At 62.9% G+C, this 15,823-nt stretch overlaps 2 protein-coding genes across 10 annotated transcripts in view; one reads left to right on the forward strand and one right to left on the reverse strand.

Annotated features, from left to right (window-relative positions):
• The window catches only part of NUMA1 (nuclear mitotic apparatus protein 1), a 68,806-nt gene extending 65,725 nt beyond the window's left edge, over window positions 1-3,081 (forward strand). For 5 of the 7 annotated variants that reach the window (XM_075919650.2, XM_075919651.2, XM_075919649.2 and 2 more), the window contains 4 exons: window positions 356-463; window positions 664-837; window positions 1,150-1,263; window positions 1,721-3,081. In XM_075919650.2, coding sequence (XP_075775765.2) covers window positions 356-463; window positions 664-837; window positions 1,150-1,263; window positions 1,721-1,756 — 432 coding nt within the window. In that variant the 3' untranslated portion in view covers window positions 1,757-3,081. The remainder of the gene's footprint in view (window positions 1-355; window positions 464-663; window positions 838-1,149; window positions 1,264-1,720) is intronic. The other 2 variants (XM_075919654.2, XM_089775813.1) reach the window with 1 other exon arrangement.
• Window positions 3,082-3,832: 751 nt separating this feature from the next.
• IL18BP (interleukin 18 binding protein) lies at window positions 3,833-11,981 on the reverse strand. Of its 3 annotated transcripts, none has more exons than XM_006111777.4 (6): window positions 11,380-11,981; window positions 6,950-7,009; window positions 6,118-6,183; window positions 5,448-5,577; window positions 4,819-5,042; window positions 3,833-4,377 (listed from the first exon to the last, which is right to left on the reverse strand). In XM_006111777.4, exons 1-6 carry the CDS (start codon window positions 11,471-11,473, stop codon window positions 4,331-4,333), a joined length of 621 nt encoding a protein of 206 aa, XP_006111839.4. In that variant the 5' UTR covers window positions 11,474-11,981; the 3' UTR covers window positions 3,833-4,330. The 3 variants fall into 3 exon arrangements, with proteins under 3 accessions (XP_006111839.4, XP_075775772.2, XP_075775773.2); XM_075919657.2 differs by lacking the exon at window positions 11,380-11,981 and adding an exon at window positions 8,135-9,305; XM_075919658.2 differs by lacking the exons at window positions 6,950-7,009; window positions 11,380-11,981 and adding an exon at window positions 8,135-9,304.
• Window positions 11,982-15,823: the final 3,842 nt, after the last annotated feature.

The following is a 15,823-nucleotide window of genomic DNA, read 5'->3' on the forward strand; positions in this document are numbered from 1 at the left end:
GTGCCTGGGGGCAGCCCGTGGGGCGCTCTGGCTGGTGCCTCGCAGCCTAACAGCTCCCGCAGGGGTCCAGGTGGCTGCTAGCTCCTGTTCCGAGCAGGCTCAAGCTCTCCTGTGCTCCCCCCACCCCTCCTCCGGAGCAGACTGAACTGCGGGAGCAGGGGTGCGGCTGGCTGGGCGGGGAATGCTCTCCCTCCAGATGCCTACCAGCCCGGGGATTGGCCTGCCCCTGCCCTCCAGCAGCGCTGCCGGATCCCCCTCCCGTCGGCTCCCCTGGAGGGAGGGGCACACGCAGCGTCTGCTGGCTGCTGGCGGGGAGCGGCCTGCCAGGCTCCCAGCTCCGCCTCTCTCCCTGCAGTCCAAGAAGCCGACGAGCTGCTTCCCGCGGCCCCCGACGCCCAAGGAGCGGACGGAGGTGCGGAAGCGCGGCAGCAAGAAGAGCGAGCCGCAGGCAGCCAGCAAGCAGGTGAGCGGCGCGTCGGGGCCCCGGCTGCGTCCCAGAGCAGCGCTGGTTCGCGGGGGGCGCTCGGGATCCACCCGGCGGGATGGGCTGCCGGCACACGCGCGGTTCCAGACGCCAGTCAGCAGCTAGAGCTGGGGGCGCGGGCGCGCAGGCCGGCGGGGCGGGGCCGAGTCGGACGCCACAGCCCTGTTTTCTTCCTGCAGCCCGACCGGCGCCAGTCAATGGCCTTCAGCATCCTCAACACCCCCAAGAAACTGGGCAGCAGCCTCCTGCGCCGCGGAACCAACCGCAAAGTGACCCCCAAGAGCTCCCCCCGCGGCAGCGCCCGGCGCTCCCCCAGGATAGCCACAGCCAAGTCGCCCAAGGGGAAAGGCAAGGTATGGAGCCCAGCGGCCCCCTCCCCCATGCTGCCCGTCCTCGGCCAGCCATCCGCGCCAGCCTGATCTCCTGCCTGTGCCAACGCAGAGCCCGGCCTGCCCCGCCCCGGCTCCCCGGACCAGAGCGGGGGGCAGCCAGGCAGCGAGCCGAAGCTGCAGGGCTGAGCGCACCTGGACTCTGGCTGGGGAGCTTTGTGCTCAGAGCCCCGTGGGGCGCAGGGCTGGGCTACCGAGCGCTGCCAGGAGAGGCTGTGCAGGCGCCCACGGGCCTCCCCCGCCTTGCTGCAGCCAGTCTCGTGTGGCCTTTGACAGAGCGTGGCGCCTGGCCCCGACGCGTCCCATGAGAAGGCAGCGACGTCACCTGTGTCCCTGCGTGTGGCGCCGCCGCAGGACTCCCAGCCGGCCTGGGCCGCCCCTGGGCTAGAGGTGCAGCGAGGGGCTCTGAGCACTGGGGGCAGCACCGTCTAGGGGGCCCGGTGGCCACTCCCTCCCCGCACTGACTGCATCCCAGCCCGGCTTTGGGGGGCAGCACTCGGGCCTCCCACTGTGGGATATGGGACACTGGCTGCCAGCTGGACTCCGCCCCCTGACCAGCTGGGAGCTCCCTGCCCTGCCAGGGGAACCTCCCCTTCCCAGCCTGCCCCTGCAGCAAAACCGGGCTGCAGCCGGGGGCTGTGGGCCCAGGGGTGCTGGTGCATGGATCCCCTGCTGGGGGCTGCGGGCTGCCCTTCCCCTCTATCCTGGGCCCGCCTCACCGAGGGGACTGTGGCTGGTGAAGGTCTGTCCCCGGGTCTCCGCTGCCTGGGCTCCAAGCCCCCCTTGAACCTGCGCTCTGGCTGTCTCATCCCGCTCCACAGACTGACCCGACTGCTCCTTCCCACAGGCCAGCCGCAAGTCGCCCAAGACCATGAAATTCTAGCGCCGCCCGGGCTGAGCTCTGCGCTGGGCCTGCTGCTCCCCCGGCACTTCGGCTCCAGCTTTGGCCTTTTCACTCCCTCCCTGCTCGGCTGCCCTCAGCCTGTGTCCGTGAGACCCTCCCCCGGGCAGTAAAGCCGGTGCCCGAGTGCTCGGCGGGACGTCCAGGGACCGAGGCTGCTCACCGGGCAGGCTGGCTCCGGAGGGGCTCTTCCAAGCAGCCCCCGCCGGGGCAGGACAATCCGGAAGCTGGCTGGAGAGGAGTCCCCTGGAGAGAGGAGAGCCGGACAGGCGTCCACACTTCTGAGCAGAGCCGTGGCCGTGTGCGGTCTCCCGCCAGGCCAGCTGGGGCAGGTCAGCAGCCGCATCCTTCCCCAGCTCCTGAGGGGCGCCCGGTTCCCACGCGGCTGGACTCTCCTAGCTTCTCTAGCCAGCCCCGCGCAGAGCCGTGGGACCTCGCGGCCCCTGGACTCTCCCTTCTCCCCACGCCGTCTACACTACCAGAGCCGCAGGCGCGTGTACATAGCTAGGACCCTGCGGGGGGAGGCACCTTGGCTCCTGAGTCGGGGGCAGGGGGTTCTCACCAGGGTCCCTCTTGCATCTAACTCTAGTTTGGGGTGTTCCCTGCCGGGGCTGCCTTCCTCAAACACTAGCTGGGGCGGGTGGGTGCGCTTGGGGAGCTAGGATCATGTACAGCGGGAACCCCTCAGTAGCAACCTGATTCTTCTCTGCCGGGGGGCTGATGAGGCTCTGCTGGGCTGGCAGCTCCTTGTGGGCCCTGCACAGTAGCCTGGGAGGGCAGCCGGGTCTCTGGCACGGGGATGTGTGGGGTAGGGCAGGGGGGTACTTCCTCCTGTGTACAGACAGCACAGCCTCCCCTCCCCCTTCGCTTTGGTTTGCTTGTGGTGCAGCCAGCTGGGTCTCCCCTGCGAGATGGGTAACACGCCTGGCTGGATGCTGGGGCTAGGAGGGGACCCATCCCTCCGCCCTGATGGCCAGAGCCAAGGCTGTAGGTCCCACCCAGCTGCCGGGGTGTGGACAGCCCGTCCCCCAGGGGGGCGTGGGAATCTGGCCCCGGGTCCATCGCCAGGCCCGTCAGGGCAGAGCCGGGGGCAGATCTGTGCCAGCTGCCCGCCTGGCTGATGGGCAGGGTCGCGGTGCCCCTACCCACCTGGCAGGGGGCTCCCTCGTTTATACATAGGCCGTAAATTATGTCTCTGATGCTCTTGGCTTTGAGTGTGCAGCGGGCAGACCCGGGGGCGCCTCACCTCCGTGAAATGTCGGTTTTAAACGTTTCTACCTGTAAATAAAGTGTATTTTTCTCCCGGGGCTGCCTCTGCCTCTGCCTCGAGCCTGTTCCTGCCCCCAAGGCAGCCCGGAGCGCTCCCGGTGCAGCTGTGAGCCAAGGCCTCGCCCCGACCCGCTCAGCCACCCAGCACGGCCAGGTCCCGCGGGCAGCGTCTCCGGCGCCAGGGGCTGCGTTCGGCCTGGCAGCCACTGACATGGCCCCAGCGCTGTTCCGCTTGGTGCCTCCGCCCCCTCCTGGAGCGGGAGCTGCAGCCCTGGCTAGCCAGGTGGGTGCAGGGAGCTGGGCTCGGCTCTCCAGCCCTTGGTGGGTGTGCGGCCAGGCAGAGCTCAAAGCAAAGGTGGCAGCAGGGCCCAGCCCAGCTCCCAGGGTGCAGGCTTCCCCCTCCCCAGCTGGCTGAACCTCCTGCTGTCACATGGAGGAAAGGGTGGGGGGAGACACAACCCTCTCCATGTCAGCAACCTCTGTGCCCTCTCCTAGCATCCCCCCTCCCGGGCCTCCCTGGAGCTCCTGCTCACAGCCTGTCTCCCTTCCCCAGGCCCACCCCGCTGTCCCTCACCGGAGTCTCAGGCCTGCTGCTTCTCTAAGGGCTGAGCGAAGGAGCCTCCCCTCCCGCATTCAGAGAGCAGCAGCTGCCGTCCCATTGGCCCAGCGCTGTCCTCTGGTTTGCGCCACCTGCTTCCCCTTTCCTGGAAGGCCCCCTCTTCGGCAGGCCCTCGGCCCCGATCAGCCCTGCCCTGATCCACAAACCCCCCCGGCCGGAAGGCTGCAGCGTTGAGAAATGTCTGGCCCGCGCAGGGCGTTTATTGAACACTGCAACATGGGCGCAGCCCGGCCCTCGCCCCTCGGCCAGGCAGGTGCTGCCCTCCCGGGCACAGAACGGGCAGGCTGGGAGAGGGGACCCTGCCCCCCTCGGCCGTAGGCTGGGCTCTCCGTTCCCCCAGTCGCTGGCAGGGAATTAGGCAGAGGGGAGCCCCGTGGCAGAGCAGTAGAGGGATCGGCGGGGGGGGGGGGGGGAGGAGACATGGGCCTTTACCAGCCCCCACTACTGCTGCCCTGGGCCGACCCCAGAGCCTCCCCAGCGTGGTGTCGGAGCGCAGCAGAGCAGTCAGGGAACGCGGCTGAGCGTAGAGCTGGGGTCCAGGCACCACGGTGACTCCGGGGGAGCTGCCGTCCTGCCGGCCTCCAAGCAGGGTGGGGGAAGGGCAGCGCAGCTGCCTGAGACGTGGAGGGGGCACTGCTGGGGGCGGCGGTGGGCAGTCTCGCTGCCTCTCACGGGTGGGCGCTGCTGTCCTTGTGCGCGGTCCATGCTCCCTTCCCTGGGGAAAACCACAGGGGCGTTAGTGTTGGATGGGCAGGGGCCTGCCGTTCCCACACAGCTGTGGCCTTGCTCTCCTGGTGCAGCAGCCCACCCCCACAGCCTGATGGTGCCTGGCCTCGGTGTCCCAGGGTCGGGGCTGCCTCCCCTTTGCACCCTGGGGCCAGGGCTGCCTCCCCTCTGGCCCTTGCCCCAGAAAGTGAGGGGGCAGGCTGACTCCCTGCACTCTGAGCTAGCCACTAGCTTCTCCCACCCCTGGCATGCAGCTGTTGCTGGGGTGGAACCCAGCAGCTCCTCGCAGCAAGATTAAGGGCTGGGCTGCAGAGGTGGGGCTCACACCCTAACTCTGTACATCCGGGGGGGGGGGGGGGTCTGGCCCTTGGTGGCTCCAAATCTTTTGCAGTGGGGCCAGTCCATGCCCATAGCCATGAAGGGCTCTCACCAGTCAACGGCGTGTGTGTACTCGGGGGCTGTCCGTCCTCCATCGTCTCCTGCTGGGGCTCCCAGCCCTGGGCGGGCGGCTCAGGCAGCCAGTGGACCGGTGCCGTGCTCAGCCCGGCTGGGTTCCTCACCATGCACACGAAGGACGTGCGCCAGTCCTGCACCGAGAAGGAGCTGAAGAGCAGCTCCCGGCTCAGCAGGGTCCCCTTGCTGTCAGGCTCCTCTCTGTGAGGGAATGGGGAGGCTGAACCAGCCGCTTGGTGGAGCTGCCAGGGCCCTGTGCAGCCACTAGGGGTCACCCTGCCCCACCCCAGAAGCAGCTGCAGGAACAGGCTCTCAGGCGTGTTTGCAGGGGAGCAAGGGGGTCCTGGTGTTGGGTTGGGGGCCCATTTTCAGCTGCTGAGAAGCCCCCTCCTTGCTGTCACGGGCTTGGCACCTCTCCCCACCAGCCCGAACACTGCCCACCTGACTTGGGATCCAAGGCCTTGGACTGAAATGCCTCTCCCTTCCCCCAACCACCTCGAGCCTGTCCCTGCAGGGATAAGCTCCTGGGGGAGGATCGGGCCAGCCTCCCCACCGGCTCTCCTAGTGGGCACGGAGCCCATCCCTTTCGCTCGGGTCTCTACTCACCTAACAGCCCCTTCGCTCACGGCTGCATCCAGGTACCGGTCCTCCACGAAGGAGCCGTTTGCCAGCCAGTAGATGAGAGACATCCCCGGGAAGCGGCTCCGAGCCTGGCAGCTGAGACTGAAACGTTCCCCTGGACAAGGAGGCAAAGCAACAGTAACCTAGGGTGTCAGGGGGCGAGGCAGGGGCATGGCCCCCTCAGGGCCTGGCTCCGGGGACCCTCAGAGAAGGGCAACTCCTGCCAGGGGAACATCACCATAGGAACGGCATCCCTGCTGGGTGGAGCCTGTTGCCAGGGAACCATCACCATGGGACCAGTATCCCTGCTAGGTGGAGCCTGTTGCCGGGGGAACATCACCATGGGAACGGCATCCCTGCTAGGTGGGGCCCGCTGCCAGGGAATGCCAGCCCTGCTCAGAGCACCTGTCAGGGGCTGAATATGCCCCCCAGCACTGGACCCCCAACCCTGCTGTGCAGCCCGGAGGCAGGGAGGCTGGCCTCACGTTGGGTGTGACCCACGCCTTACCCGCCCTGGTGTTGGGCCGCCCAGCCTCCCGCTCACTGTGGCTGGAATAATGCTGGGGTAGGACACGGCAGGGGTGTTAGCAACCCCTCTGCGCTTTGCCCCTGCCCAGTGCCTCCAGCGCGTAGCTGATCCCGGAGAGTCCCTCACCCAGGGCCGGCGTTCTCACAGGCTTCAGGGGAGCAATGATCTCTGGTCGCAGGTCAGCAGCTGCATCTGGAAGCAGAAGGGTTTGTGAAAGGCAGGGAAGGGGAGAAGATCCCTGGGTGCAAACCAGCACCTGGGCCGTGCACAAACACCACAGCACACTTGTTACCCGCATGGGGAAACTAAGGCACGGAGCGGTCACCCGTGGTGATTGACTAAATCTGGCAATAGTAGAGCCCCCAAATCCAGACCTAATGCCGGTGGCTGCCGTACATGCAACAGGGGTCCCAGCCAGCCTCACAGCAAGACAGAGCTAGGAAATGATGAACACGGCCAGGGGCAGCAACATGGACATGGGGCAGGGGAGGAGATAGGGTGAACTGACCCTTTTAAAGCCAATGAGCTGGGCCCTCAAGCCCCTAACAGAGTGTGGGGCATGGCAGGTACTTTTTCACCTGTGGAACTCGCTGCTGCAGGAGATCATCGATAAAACTCTTTGAATTCCTATGGCCAGAAGGTACCATGTCCGCTCCCTGCGACTGCCCCAAGCCAGAGCTCGCCCAGGGATTCCTGCACTAGCCCAGTGATATGTGGCTCCTCAGCGGAGTTTCTGGAGGAGCCACACGGGTTGGACAGCTCCAGTAAAAGCTCTGCCCTTCAGGGAATGAGACCAGCATACGCAGGGGTCTGGGGACCTTGGCAGAGTCACAGTATCTGGGGAGCTCTCCCGCACCCTGTCTGTCTGTCCCCAGCAAGGAGACGCAGCTGTTTGTCCCACACGTTCCCAAGCACAAGGACCCTTTCAGGTCCGGCTTGAGCACCATCCTCGCCTTACCTGTGCTTGGGAAGTGGACGCAGCTGCAGAGGAGGACAAGAGGGAGCCAGGGCCCTACACCTGGGAGGACAAGAGCATCAGCATTAGTGAGGCTGTGGAGAGAGGGGGGCTGGAGGGGATGAGCTTGTTTCTACGGGAGGGCGGCTTGGGATCTTGGCCTGGGATCTTGTTCTGCCTCGGCTGGTCTCGCCTGGCTGTGTGACCCTGCCCTGCGCCTCAGTTTCCCCATCTGTACAATGGAGAGAGTCATGCAACAGGGGGCCCCATGCTCTGAGGCTGGGGCTCCATTTGCTAACAGAGACCCCATCGTTGCCCTGTGGCCCCCAGCCCTGCATTCCTCTTGCTGCACTTCTCTGCTACCTCTTCCCTGATGCCCTCTGGCTGCCCCCACCTGACATGGAGGAGAAAGCCCCAGGCCAGGCTGTAATGACTGAAATCAATGGCCGCTCCGCACCTGAGCCACATGAGGGCTCCGGGCCAGTGTAACCAAAGCAGCCACCCCTGCCCCCCAGACATTGCACCACCTTCGTGGCTGCCCCGCAACCTGCAGGGGCGAAGGGAATGGGAACACTTCCCCCAGCCCCATGCTTCTGTCCTTCAGCGTTTGGAGTCATAATCTCACCCTGCTGGTCCCAGCACCCCCATCCTGCTGGGGTCTGACACAATCCCTCACCACCTATTAGCCCCATGTCACAGGGAGGGAAACTGAGGCACGGCAGGCCGCATGAGACAGAGCACTGAGCTGGTGGCCAGGGAGTTATTCCCGCCTCTGTTCAGTCACTGCTACTCTGTGCCTCAGTTTCCCCTCCCACTTTGCTTGGTTTTGCTCGGAAGCGCCAGGGAAGGGGCAGGGCGCAGCTACACCCCATGGCCTGAGCCCAAGCCAGGTGGCACTGGCTGGAGCTGACCCCCCGCCCCCCCCCCCCAGTCCATCCCCACAATGCCTGCACAGTAGCAAGACAGGAAGTCACAGGCAGATGTGAGGGCCACCGAGGCTTTCTATTGGGGGGGGGGGAGCTCGGTGCTGAGGACTCCTTCCCAATAATGTCTCCTATGGGGCGGAGGGTGTCCCAAGAATGCAGCCCCCAGCAAATCAGCTTCTTTGTGCTGCCAAAACAAGCTGCCTTGAAAGGAGCCACCCAGGTGCCCCCCGCCCATGCCCAGAGGGCAGCAGCTGCTGCTTACCTGGGCGCCTGCGGGCCGGGCTCGGGGAGGGGGCCAGAGTCGGGTGCATCCTGCCAGGCTGGGCTGTCTGCCGGAGCGTGCGGGGACGCAGTATTTATAGCACCGCTTCCTCCGTGGCGGGAATTCCCCAGCGCGGTGAGTCACTCGTGGCAGCGTGTGTGTGTGGGGGGGGGGGACACGTCTCTGATTACTGTTGGCCCGTTTGCCGCTCAGACATGTCACACCTGGCCCCCAGAGCCCCCAGGCCTGGGAGTTGTGGTTCCCCCAGCACTGAAACGATGGGGGGGGGGGGGTGGTGCTCTTCTATGCGGGGGCTGGCCAGGGCCACGCCCGAGGCTGCAGGTGGGTTCTTGTGACACCGGAGTAAAAAAACCGAAAAATGTCTCCACCGTTGTATCCGCCTTGACGCCCATTTTCAAAGCCTTGGCGGCGCACGGTCACTACGCAGCCTCTGGGGCGGGGGCGGGGGGATGGAGGCCACGGCGCGGCCTTTTCCATGGAACAAAACACCGGGGGAGAGCGTCCTGCCCCGCCCCCCGCCGTGGAGAACAGGGACACAACCCGACGCCGCGTCGGCTCAGGCGCCGCGAGGGGCCAGCCCGGTGGCTTGCACTAGCGCGCAGCCTGGGAGAGCGCCGGGGGCAGACGGCACAATGGGCAGAGCCCGAGCGGGGAGGGCCCAGGCCTGCTGGCAGAGAAGGGGCACTCGGGTCCCGTCCGTTCTGATGGCCGCTCGGCGCAGGCACCGCTCGCGTTCACACCCTGGAAAGCAGCGGGCAGCCGGCGCCCAGAGCTCGTGACTAACGAGCCTGGTTAGCAGCGCCAGGCCCCCCCACCCCACTCCTGGGCCACTGGGCGCTGCAGGGGGCGGTGCCCTCGCACGGTCAATGTCAGCACAATGGCTCGCAGCGCCCAATCAGGCTACCTCGAGAGCCCACCACGGACCTGGGTAGACTCCTGCCTGGCCCCACCACCAAAGCAAAGGCCAGGAGGAGGCGACACGGAGCTGCGAAGGGGATAAACCAACACCCCACGCATCGGGGGCAGGCACTTACCTCCCTACGCTGCTGCGAGAGCAGTGGTGACCTCCACCCAGCACATGGCTGTGGCCAAACCGACCCCTAGAGCTAGCCACATGGAGGGTTGCCAGATGGTTTAACCAAAAATACCGACCCCCCCCCCCAAAAAAAAAAAACACCGGGAAGAAAATTCTGTTGAGGAGAAAAAAAAGGGGTGAGACCAAAGTTGTTGAGCGAAAAAAAAGGTCTCAGAGTAAAAAATAAATACACCCCCCCAGCATTAAAACAGCATGGCCCCTTTAAGTGCGTGCAGAGTCGGAATAGGAAGAGAGAGAGGTTGAGCACTAAGACCCAGGGAAGGCATTGCTTCCCCTTGCTTCAGGTCTTTAGGCTGTTTGCCTGCAGCTGTCTTGGTTTTTTGGTGGAGCCAGAAGGCAGCTCCCCTGCTGAACCAGGTAAGCAGGTAGTTCGGGGGGAGGGGGGGTGTCGGGAGCCCAGGGGGGGTGTCTGGGAGCCTGGGGGGGTCCAGGGGCTGGGACCAGTTGCTGAGTGTCGTAAGGTTGCCAAGTGTGTGGTATTTTTGCCTTCTGTCAGGGAAAAAAAATCAGAGAATACCGGACATTTTAGGGGTCCAGTATTTTCTGAATATTTTTGACTGGACAGGAGGCGAAAATACCGGACTGTCCGGGTCAATACCGGACACCTGGCAACCCTAGCCACATGCTGCGTGTCCTCACGTTGGAGCTCGCTGGCTCCCTGGGAAGCGAAAAAATCCCTGGATGCTGCTGGCGCTACGGAGACCGGACTCGTTTGCCGCCAGGCTCTGATCCCACAGGCCAGAGCGTGCCTGTGCTTTCGAAAATGGCTCTTGCCCTGCTCTGGACCCCACTGGAGCTCCCATCCGGCCTGCCGGGGCAAACAGCAAACCCTCGCTCCCTGTAGGGCCCTCCCGAATTCAGGCCACGAGGGCCGATTTGACGGCCACAGGATTTGAGAACTGGGAAATGTCACGTTTCCAGCTGTTTAAACCTGACTTGTCATGGTGTCACTGTGGGGCCTCGCCCCTAAAGGAGATGGGGGAGAGGGGTAGCACACCTGTTGTAGGGGGGTCCTGGGATTGTCACTCTCAGGTCTGTGCTGCTTTCGGAGCTGGACTCTGAAGTGGGTCTGATCCCCTCGGTGCTGCTGGAAACACCCCAACCAGGGGCTCCTCGCTGCTAGTCCTGCCTGGCTTGAGATGGGACGGGACAAGACTTGCTCTGTCTCTGCCCAGCTGCAGAAAGCACCACGCCCCCTGCCCCACACTTGGCTGCAGCAACCTCAGGCTGCTGCCCGGCCCCTGACAGTGTCCTGCTGCAGGGGGAGGCGCCCGGCCGTGGGTCTGGTCTGGTTCCCCTCCCACCGCCAGAGCAGTTTGCACGAGAGAGACAGGTCCTGTCCTTCCCCTGCCCAGTGGGAGCTAGGAGGCCCCCTTTGATGGGGTGCTGCTAGGAACAAGGAGCCATCAGATTTCATGGGGATTTTTCAGGGTGCCCAGTGAAATTGGTTGGGCCCTAACTGGGGGGTACATGAGCCCCATGCACCCCCTGACAGGAGGACACAGAATTCAGAGGTGGATCGAGGGCCGTGCTCCCTGGAAGCTGGGTGCTACTCTGGAGAGATTCCAGTGCCACCCAGCTGATTAGCAGAGCACATTGGTGGTGCACATCCACACATGCCTTGGTGCATACAAAAAATTATTCCGCACGTGTATGGAAAAGGTTAGCAGGGAGCCTGACCTAGGGCCTGGACAAGAGCTTGCCCAGCCTGGGCTTGTTTGCCAGAGAGGAGGTGATTGAGAGGGGCAGGATAACCAGGCTATAAGAACCGATGGGACACAAGGCTGACTGGGAGCGTTGCCTTGGTAACAGTGTGGGCAGGCCTTGTGCTCCCCCTTTTGGCCTGGGGGCACAGCCCCGCTAGCAGCTTAACATGCTGCAGGGAAGGGGCCTGCATGCAGGTCGGCGTGTCCTTCGTCCCCTCCCCTCCCGTCCCCTTCCCTTCCCACCAGGGTTGCAATTGTGGAAAATGCTTGTTATGGAGAACATAGGGAAAAAAACTACAGACGCCCAAACTTTCCTGCAGACACAGTCTGACGTCATGGGAAGACAGAACCAAAGTGACCAACAGTCACACTGCTTGTTCCCACATGACCACGGCAACGTTCAACGTGCTGGTGAAACCTACTTCCTAGCCACCTCGGCGTCCTCCTGTTGGGCTCGTACGTTGGCACAGCCACGCTCCCGGGCAACACACGCTGTAGGAATTCTTCCAGGTCCATTTCTGAATCACAGCTCCTCCCAGCATTAGCGCGGACAGCTCATTTCGGAGAGTTAAGTGACTGTCCTGCTGTGAGGTACCGACAGAGGCTGTGGGAGGCAGCTACACCCAGCCCGCTGCACCCCGTCCTCTCCCCAAGGCGTGGGGTGTGTGCTCACGCAGGCCCACCAAAAAACCAACCATGGTCCTGTCTCGGCTTTGAGGCGAACCACGAAGTATATCGATGGTATCACGCGCTTTCGTGGGCACAACCCACGTCTTCAGATGACAGATATGGAGCAAGAGGCACAGGGGCTGAATTATAAAGCAGAAGAAGAGGTCAAAGCCAGAGACAGAGAAGAGCAGCCAGCCCCGCCACCCCCCCAGCCAGCAGCAGGTCAGGGGAGCCCCCACCAGGAGGTTCGCCCCAGGCCCAAGGAGAGACTCTCCACCTCCCCTGTGGCGGTTTTTTTTTTTACTGAAATCTAAATGGCTTTATGGACAGACCCAGTTTTAGCCTGTCAGTGAATTTACGGAGGGTTGGTAACCCGGCTGCCCCCCCCCCCCCCCCCCCCCCCCGGAACAGCCACCGGCTGCCCTGGGACTCGGTCTCCTGCTCCCCCCATCAGCTCTGTGCTGCTCCCACCTGTCTGCTCTGCCATGCGTGAGGCTGGGCCACGGGCCCCGCACTTCGTGACTCCAAGCTGTGCTCCGTCGGGGTGGGGGGCTTGAAGGGAGCAGCTCCTACCTATGCCGGAGGGTGAGCAAATGCGCCTTACCTGGACAGCGTGGGCCGGGGCTGGGGCCATCCTGTCATCTGCTTGGAGCGGCTCTGGGAGCAGGTATTTATAGGGTGTGGGGCTCAGCTCCATCATCCAAGGGAAGCCCGCAGCCACTCCTATAGGACCGCTGGCCAAAGTGTGCGGGAAGGAATGGGGGGGGGGGGGAGCAGGTGCCTGATCACCTTTGACCTGTTCCCCACACAGCTGTGGGGCACCTTAGCTGGCCTCTCTTGCTGCTGAATGACCCCCCCCACCTCCCTGAGACCCCCCCAGCTGCTGACATCACCATCTCTCCCCCCCCCCAACCACTGCCCTGAGATCCATCCTTCAGCTGCCAACTCCCCCACCTCCCTGTGACCCACCCACCCAGACGCTTGCTCCCCAACCTCCCCGCAAGAGGGACTTTCATTGGGTTAAATACAACCGTGGCCACGCAGACCGGCCTTTGTGTCTGCTCATTTCATGTTCAGTGCTACTGCTTTTATACCGTCTTCACTGGTGGGTTTCTACGGCCACAGAGCCACACGTGGAAAGTCCAGAACGCTGTCGGAGCGGTTAACGGGGCAGGAACAAAGGGGCATTTTGGGTCACGAAGAAAAGGCCCATTAAAGCAGGTTGGGCTCGTGGGCTCAGCCTGTAGTTGGAGGGCTCTGCTAACGCACACAGCATGAGGGAGACATCGTTAGGTTTCAGAGTCAACATGCCAATGACAGGAAAGAGGGCAGGGCGCAGCTCTCGCAGCTGGTGTGTCAGGCTGGCGGCAGACACCACCTCATCCATTACCATCGAGGACACTGCAGGGAGGGGAGATTTTCTTCCCAGCCATAATGATTTCAACTGTAATTTTAAAAATTCAAGTGGATGAGCTGTGTACAAGGAGCCCAGGGCTGGGGCAGCGCTGCAGGATGGGCCCCTCCCCTCCGCTCTCTCCCACCAGGCCCTGCGCTGCAGGAGAACTGCTGACTCACGCTGCACTAGAAAGCAGAGGGCCTCCCCCCAGCCACTGTGCCCAGAACCACGCTGCAGGGAAAGCCCTGGGGAGCTGGTGCCATGGCCCTGGGGAAGTCCAAGGCCACAAGGGAAGCAGCCCGTGAGCTTGGCCCGCCAGCTCAGCAACTCAGCCCCGAAATCCACTGAGTCAGCTGGGGGGTTGGGGGAGGGGATGCTGAGTCACCCCAGCGCCCTGGGCCTTTGCAGCGCAGGGCGCTCGCTCGGCGCCTTCTGCTGTAAGCGGGGCAGCCGTGGGGGGCGGAGGTTGCAGATCGGGGGGAAGATCCCACGCGGGTGGGCCAACGCCTGGTGCTGGAGTCCCAGTGGCTCGCCGGGCAGCGACGTCGCCCCCTGGTGGCCCCCCTCGCTAGTGATGAGATTCCTACTAGTGCCAGCGGGTGGAACGTTCCCTTCCCTCCTGGCCTGGGGTGCCGGCGGTGAACGGGGCAGTGTGCTCAGGGGCATCGCTCTGGGCCCTGTCTGCAGGGATATGCGTGCCAGTTCAGACTGCAAGCTGCTTGGGGCAGGGCCTGCCTCTCGCCCTGTGGCCGTACAGCACCTTGCACACGGGGGGCCTGATGGCGGTCAGGGTCTACGTGGTGCCTGGGAAATGGGGGCCCCGATCTCAGCTGGGGGCTGTGCAGAGGGACCCCAGGCACAAGGGAAGCAGTTTTCCAACTCTTCTCTCATGACTCAGCGTAATGTGACTGGCACGCGGGTTCCAGGGCGGGGCTGAGGAGCAGAGACTTGGGGTGCAGGAGGGGGCTCGGGCTTTGAGGGCAGGAGGGGCTTCCCCTTGAGCAGCTCCCCGTCAGCGGTGCAGTGGGGGGGCCACCACAGACCATGCTGTGCCCAGAAACAGCCGGCAGCTCCCAGCCAGGGGGAGAGGCAGGGGGAGAGGGCGGAGCCCTGTGCACTCACCACCCACCTAGGAGCCGAGCCTGCTGCCGGCCGCTTCTGGGGTGCAGCGCAGTCTGCAGGGCCAGGCCAGGCAGGGAGCTGCCTTAGTCCCCCCCGCTGGTCACCTGATCCCCTGCAGCAAGGAGGCCCAGCGCCCGACATGCCCCGTCCTTGGAATACCGCTGGCCTGGTGGAGCGTAACACAGAGCCATGCACCGGGCAGACCGGGCCGTGCTGCAGCAGCAGGGCAGAGCAGGACGCGCAGCGAGGGCACAGGGCCCTGCAGCCGGTCACCCTACCGGAAATAAGGAAGCGTCGCTGAGAATCAGCTGAGGTCTAAGGGCAAGCTCCTTGCTCCTGCAGGGCTGGGGCTCAGGCCCCGCTGGGACAGAGGGACGAGGTTTGACCTTTGGCTCCAGTGCCCCCTTGGAGGGCCAAGGGACGTGCTTTTAAACTGGCTCGCCACACGGGCCGGCTTCATGGAACCACCTGCCCCACCCCTTGCTGCTTCCCACAGAGACGACAGTGGGGGTGTGTGTGTGTGTGCGCGCGCAGAGGGGAGGCTGCCACAGAGCAGCCTATGTCCGCAACCGGCCCCGGCTCGCTGCCGCAGACAGAGGCTGCTGCATAGGACCCTGGCACAGCTTTCGCAGGAAACTCGTCCCCCCTGTGGACAGGGGCTGCTATCACCCTGCGCTGCTGCCTCTCTGTCAGAGGCAGCAGCGCCGGATGGCAGGGGGCTCCCTGGGAGTGGGGCTAGGAGCGCACTGGCTGCCGGTGTATAGGCAAAAAGTGAAACAACCTCTCCGTTTTTGTGACCGTCACAGTTTCTGTCACGCATACATGACATTCGGTACAACTGCTCAGGAATTGCTACCTTTGCTGGCTGGTTGCAAATTCAGAGGAACTGTGTTTTTTGGTAGAAAAATCTCTCAATTTGCTACCTCCTGGCTAACGGACTCAGGGGATGCTGGTGTTTTGCCTTGGGCGGGGGCCTTTTGCTCCTGGTCCATGGGTCACAAATTCAGGGGAACTGGGGTTTTTGGTAGAAAAATCTCTCAATTTGCTACCTCCTGGCTTACGGACTCAGGGGATGCTGGTGTTTTGCCTTGGGCGGGGGCCTTTTGCTTCTGGTCCATGGGTCACAAATTCAGAGGAACTGGGGTTTTTGGTCCTCAAAACATTTCCCTCAAAACATTTCCCTGAGAATTGTTCAAAACAGGAAATAGTTAGTGAATTTGAAAATAGGAAAATCAATCCATATAACAGTCAGTTCAATTAGAAAATATGAGATGAATATTGCATCCATATAAGCAAGGTCAAACAATATTAACATGGCCTGATTGTCAAGCCACTGACAACACAGACATAAATTAAGTTAAGGAGCATGCACAATTCTCCAGTATTGATGTGTAACCAAAAAAGGATGTATTCCATCAATGATGATCTAATGTTTTTTGAGAGTGATATTACTTAGAACCTTGGTTATAGTCATTGCTTGACAAATAATAGAAAACATGACTTGACAGACAGAAAAGGGACTGGCCACCACAAGAAAAAAAATGTACTTAAAGCTAATAAATTCCGAGTAATGATAAGAACAGTATTTGCAAATACATTAGTAATCAAATATGCTCCGTTATCAATGCATGCATTATAGTCTTCAACTTTCTGCCCTATTTTTCCATGTTTCCTCCCAT

This window comes from Pelodiscus sinensis, chromosome 1 (assembly GCF_052426305.1).
Source record: "Pelodiscus sinensis isolate ZL-2025 chromosome 1, ASM5242630v1, whole genome shotgun sequence".
In the NCBI taxonomy this organism is placed as follows: Eukaryota; Metazoa; Chordata; order Testudines; family Trionychidae; genus Pelodiscus; species Pelodiscus sinensis.